The following is a 5,767-nucleotide window of genomic DNA, read 5'->3' as shown; positions in this document are numbered from 1 at the left end:
TAAATGTTATCTGGTACCGTGACTAAAAATAGTGTGATAATGAGATCAAAGTTACTGCCTTTTCACAAGTCATTTATACCACTGGTGGTTTGGTGCTCTGACAACAGAGCTGATCGTGGACCTGTTAAGGTTTTGTTCTTCACTGAAGAAGCCACCGAATATTAATTAGTTATTACGTATTTCAAAAATTGTGTTTTTATTTATTTTTTACTTTTGCCCTGTAAAAAATCCAGAAGGGTTATTTGAGTTTGGCTTTCTGGAAAACAATTATATTTTTAGATGTAGGGACTGCCATTGTCACACTTTCTCTGTTACAAATTGTTACTAACTGGCCCCTCATCAAAGAAGGGAAACTTTGGGGACCCCTGACATAAAGAAATTTTGACAAAAACTAAAAAGTTGGAGAAAATATTTACTATCGCTAGGGAGGACTAAAAGGTTGCTGCCTGTCTGTCCACACATACAAGGCTGCACATGCATGCACTTTCCCGCCTTCCTTCTGTTATTCCCAAAAGTTTTTCTGTGATTGGTCCCCTGGCTGCCAAACACCCCCTCCCCTCCCTCAATCCCCTTCATCCCTCCTTCCCAGTTTGGGAAGGCGACCTCTTCGGGCAGACCCTTGTTGCTCCCGAGCCCGCTATGGGGGTCTTGAGAGCAGGTCAGGGGAGTAGACCATGACAACACTGATGATGCTCGGGACCTCCACGCCGTTCTCCGTGATAGACATCCTAAAACCGGGACAGGAGTACTCGTCCGTTCATATGGTCCGCTACCACAGCCCCCCGCCGCTTTCCTGCATGCTGGCCCAGGACAGCCCACCAGACCCAACCCCGGCCTTCTTGGACCCTGAGCGCATGGCTTTCCTCGAAAAAGACGAAGAGGAGGAGGATTGTGGTCTCACACCAGACGGGTACCAAGGAAAGCATCCAAGGGGACTTTTGGGGTCCAATGGGGAGGCCACCGAAAGTTTGCAGGAGAACAGTGAGTCCACTACTACTTGCTGTGCTTGACACTTGCCGGGCATATGCTTTCATACATGAAAAAATCCACATGGAACTCATATTATTCGAAAAACAAACAAAAAATAATTGTGTGCGTGAGTTAAAGAAATGTACCTGACACTTGCACAACATCCTAGGTTGGGGTTCCTTAAACTTTTCACTGTGAGGGCCACAGAAATTTTCCCTTCTCTAATGAGGGGCCGTTTGTAACAGAAAATATATGTTTTTACAATGTGTTAATGTAACAGAATGTTAAATGTATGTATAAAATAGTTACTAAAGGTTTATCCTGACAATATTTTATAACTAAGGAACATTCAATTGCAAAAGTCCAACCTTATCATAAAATACTAATAGACATACTCCAAAAAATCTAAATGCTGTCTGGTATTGTTCAGGGGGCAAATGTGGAGGCGGACTGTAACCAGCTTGCGGGCCGTGGTTTGGGGAACACTATCCCAGGTGAAAACAGTCCATTGTAAAAAAAAGTTACAAAAAAGAAAATTAAAACTAGGGCCGTATTTCAATCCTCGAAATAGATGGTACAAACTGTTGGTAAAATATGTAGAATTTCTACAAATAATATGTAATACTTGATATATATATATATATATATATATATATATATATATATATATATATATATATATATACACAAGTTCAGGGTGTCCCCTGCCCACTTCCTGAAGATAGCTGGGATGCGCTCCAGCACGCCCACGACCCTACTGAGGTTAAGCGGTGCAGATGATAGATGGATGATATATTCCCCCTCTAAAAAAGTGACTAAAGTTTAGAGAAATTCGTCACATTTAGAAATGGTAATAAAAAGAATCGCACAATTTAAATATTAGTAAATCTTAAATAAGGGTTTGAAAGCAACATTTGACTCAAAGGACAATCACATTCTGATTGTAAATCAGATTTGCAAGATATTTTTTATTTATTTATTTATGGGGAAAAAAATAATGATTGGTTCAAGTGCAACTTTTGTACATTTTACTTTTGAGGCAACGAATTTGAACCTTTATACAATATAAGATTTAAAGCCCAAGGGGCATATGCAATATTACTTTAAAGAATAACGATTAAAGCTACTAGCAGTCCAAGGACATTATGTAAACATAATATATTTGTCGGAAGGGCCAATTGAATTGGATAGAAAAGTCATTTGTATTTTAACACTGTAAAACAATTATTTACAATTACATAAACTATGTTAACTGGAAGATCAAAGCAGGGTATGGATGTTTAATTACTTCATTGTAATAAGGACATTTTGAAACAAGCAACTTTTTGCTCTTTTGGAGCAACTTATTTGTACCTTACTACAATGTAAGATTTAAATCCAACGTGGCATATGTAAAACTATTTATTTTCAGGAATACTAAATAAAGCAACTGATGATTTTAGAGCAGCATTTTAAAAAGATACCTATAAAATAATTTGAAAAACTTAGTTCGTATGTTTTTGGTTATGAATTAAAAATTTGCTTGATCATTTCTTTAGAATATTGACAGTAGGGCCAGTTTAACATAAATGCAAATATGGCATATTTTAACCCCGTATAAAGAATGATTTACAATCAACATCAAACATATTATGAAGATCAATGTAGGCCATAGGACTTTTTATTTTAATAATGACATTTGAAATATTTTTACTCAAATGAGCTTTCATTAAAAAATCTGTCGAGTTAAAACAAAAATTGGGCCAGGGCCACAAAACAAAATGTGTCAGGACAACACAAATACATCAAACAGTTCGATTGATCAAATATGAACAAATAAGAAGCTTGCCTTATGTGAAAAAAAACCTTGAAGATCACTCTCCCAAATGTACATTTTGTCAGATATTCTGAACAATATTCTAAAGTCGATGTGCAATTTATTAGTGCAGGATAAAGACGGGACGGCAAGCGTTTATAAGGAGAAAAAATGCAGATTTTTTTTTCACAAACGTAACGCATGCTTTTAAACATTTACAATCACAGGATAATGAATAATCTAATTTAGAAGAAAACAAGCTTTCTTCCAAGTTACATTTGATTAGATATAAACATCCTATAAAAACACTTTCTGTCGCAAAATCCTGAAGATTACCCTCCCAAGAGGACATTGCGTCAAACATTTTAGACAATAAAGTTCCTGTTCATTTTTAATTTGTAGTTTTGGTTTGAGGGGAGGGTATTAGGAGAATATTGTTTTATTTCGCATCGGGGTCGCGTACCCTTAAAATTGACAGGATACTTAGTGGCCCGTTTTTTTCTAAAACATGATTATGTTCAGACAAGAGTTTATTACAGTATGTACAATTATATGACAACAGTAATTGTTGCACACGTATATAATTAAATAAAACACAGCAAACCCGAGGAGGGGTCGTCGTTTTATTTATAACCATGATCGTGTACTTTTAAATAATAAAGTTGGCCTTCTACGAATTACTATTACTTTTAGTATAGGCTGTGAGCACGACACACACACTCTGTCGCACTTATACAACGGAATATATGTACATAGTCTGTTTCTTTCTATATTTCGATATTTTATTTTATTTTATTATTCTAAACTCCTCATATCAAAACATTGTACACTGGTGTTGCCAAAATCATTGTTATGTTAATGATAATAAAAATAAAGAGGATCTTGAAATACACAACTAAAAAACGTTGATTTATTATGATTGTATGTATGTATTTATGTGGAAAAAAACTCGTTCGTTTTTTGCATTGTTTTTTAAATTGAAAACAAATAAAACACGGCCGTTATGTATTTCAACTTTGTCATTTTCGATGGCATTCCTTTTTCACGGTTGTGCTTCTGTTTGGACTAATAATTTTTTCGTTTTTGTTTCAGTGCACATTTTCACGACGTTAAAACAGCGTATGATTGTAAATCGTGATGATTGTGCCGCTTTTTCTTGGTGCGAGCAGAGGCCGCCTGGTCCCGGGACGAGGCCAGCCCGACGAAGCCGAGGGGCCGCCGCCGACCGCGCGTTCTCTTCTCGCAGGCTCAAGTCCTGGAACTTGAACGTCGCTTCAAGCATCAACGCTACCTGTCGGCACCCGAGCGAGATCACCTGGCCTCGGCCCTCCAGCTCACCCCCAACCAGGTCAAGATTTGGTTCCAGAACCGCCGTTACAAATGCAAACGCCAGCGTCAAGACCGGACCCTGGAGGCGGCTGGCCCGCATCACCAAGTTCCGCCACCACCGCCTGCAAGGCGCGTGGCCGTGCCGGTGCTCGTCCGAGACGGGAAACCCTGCCTAGGGAGCGGCGGGTGCTCGACTCCCAGTTACCCGAGCGCCCCTGCTGCGTACAGTTACGCAGGGGGCTACCCGGCCTACGCGTACGGGAGCCCCGCGTACCACCAGAGCAACGCGAGCTGCGCGTACGGGCCCGGATCCGGCACGGCAAGTTACCCCAACGCCTTTGTCAATCTAGCCGGCCTGCAAGGGCCTTCGGTTTCGACCCATAACCACCAAGGAGGTATCCGGGCTTGGTAGGAAGAGAAACGAGAAAAACGAGGCGATTTGTTTGATTTCATTAGAGTGTCAAAATCAAACTGATGGAAGGGCCTAATAGAAATATTGGATTCATTCAAACCGAGGTCTGGGCAGAAAAAAATGACACATTAAGTCCCAATTGAATCTATCAAAAAGCTAAGAAATGATCAGATAAATATGGATCTGACACTCACCTTTAATTTTCAACATACACAGAAGAACATTTTCCTTGAGATTAAAAAAAACCCAGTTACATAAAATTTAAATGACAGAAGCTAGTATTATTCAGGCACAACCAGGAGTTTATATTTCATGTTTTAACATAAATGGACTAAAACTGTTCAATCATTTACTAGAGTACAGTTTAAAAAAAAATCTAAGGCAACACTACCGCTCCACGCGTTAGACCAGTGTTTTGCAACCACCGTGATCGGGGACCAGTAACGGCTTGTGGGTCATTTGGCAGAGGGATGCACAGAAAGGAAAAATACATATATATTTATTTGTTTATAAAGTACAGTGATTTTTTAAAAAAACACCTACCGATTTAAAAAAATGTACATACCGCTTTATTACATTTCAACAACGACAAAAAATATTGACAGGAGACTAGTATTTTATTCTTTGGCTGTTTTGTTTTGAAGCAAGACTAAGTCTTTCTGCATGGATAAAACTCTCTAACGATTGCATTAAATTGGTAAACGTTTGCCACTTTTGGTTTTAAAAGAGCACAATTTTTTTTAATATTCTGGGGACGGATAGTGTTTTGTGCATTAAAATAGCATGCGTGATAAAATCTACCGCTTTTTAATGTCAAAAGGTAGGCATGTATGGAGAGGTAACGTACAGTGAAAACGAATATATTATGATTCCTGCTGTATGATACAATGATGAATCAAGATCATCTCAGGCGACGTAGAGAACCTTCTTGGGGGCCGGATATGGCCTGTGGGCTTCGACTTTGGCATAGTGGATTACAGGGTTGGTGACTTAGTGCTGTTGTTTGAGATCTCGTGATTGATGCAAGCTGTTGTAGTGTTGTTGGGGTCTTTTTGCTTTTGTGTTGGAAAACTTTAAGTGTATTCTAATAAATCAGAAAAAATGGAAACATGGTTTTGTGTCATTTTTTGAAAGGTTTTGCCTTATAGCTAAACAAAATAAGACTAATACATTTAGTCGGCTGTTGGATCACAATTATCGTCTCAGTTTGACTAAAATATATAGCCTATAACAAGACAACATTTCGTCAAACTTAAGATATC

At 38.6% G+C, this 5,767-nt stretch overlaps 1 protein-coding gene across 1 annotated transcript; it reads left to right on the top strand.

Annotated features, from left to right (window-relative positions):
• Nucleotides 1–624: 624 nt before the first annotated feature.
• On the top strand, nucleotides 625–5,529 carry LOC148361462 (homeobox protein Nkx-2.5-like). The gene is made up of 2 exons (XM_088343129.1): nucleotides 625–981; nucleotides 3,934–5,529. Exons 1-2 carry the CDS (start codon nucleotides 675–677, stop codon nucleotides 4,503–4,505), a joined length of 879 nt encoding a protein of 292 aa, XP_088199255.1. The 5' UTR covers nucleotides 625–674; the 3' UTR covers nucleotides 4,506–5,529.
• Nucleotides 5,530–5,767: the final 238 nt, after the last annotated feature.

The sequence above is a fragment of the Urocampus carinirostris genome, chromosome 8 (assembly GCF_059441175.1).
Source record: "Urocampus carinirostris isolate Australia breed hairy pipefish chromosome 8, RoL_Ucar_1.0, whole genome shotgun sequence".
Lineage (NCBI taxonomy): Eukaryota > Metazoa > Chordata > Actinopteri > Syngnathiformes > Syngnathidae > Urocampus > Urocampus carinirostris.
The sequence above is the reverse complement of the archived record's forward strand: the minus strand, read 5'-3'. Positions and strand labels throughout refer to the sequence as shown.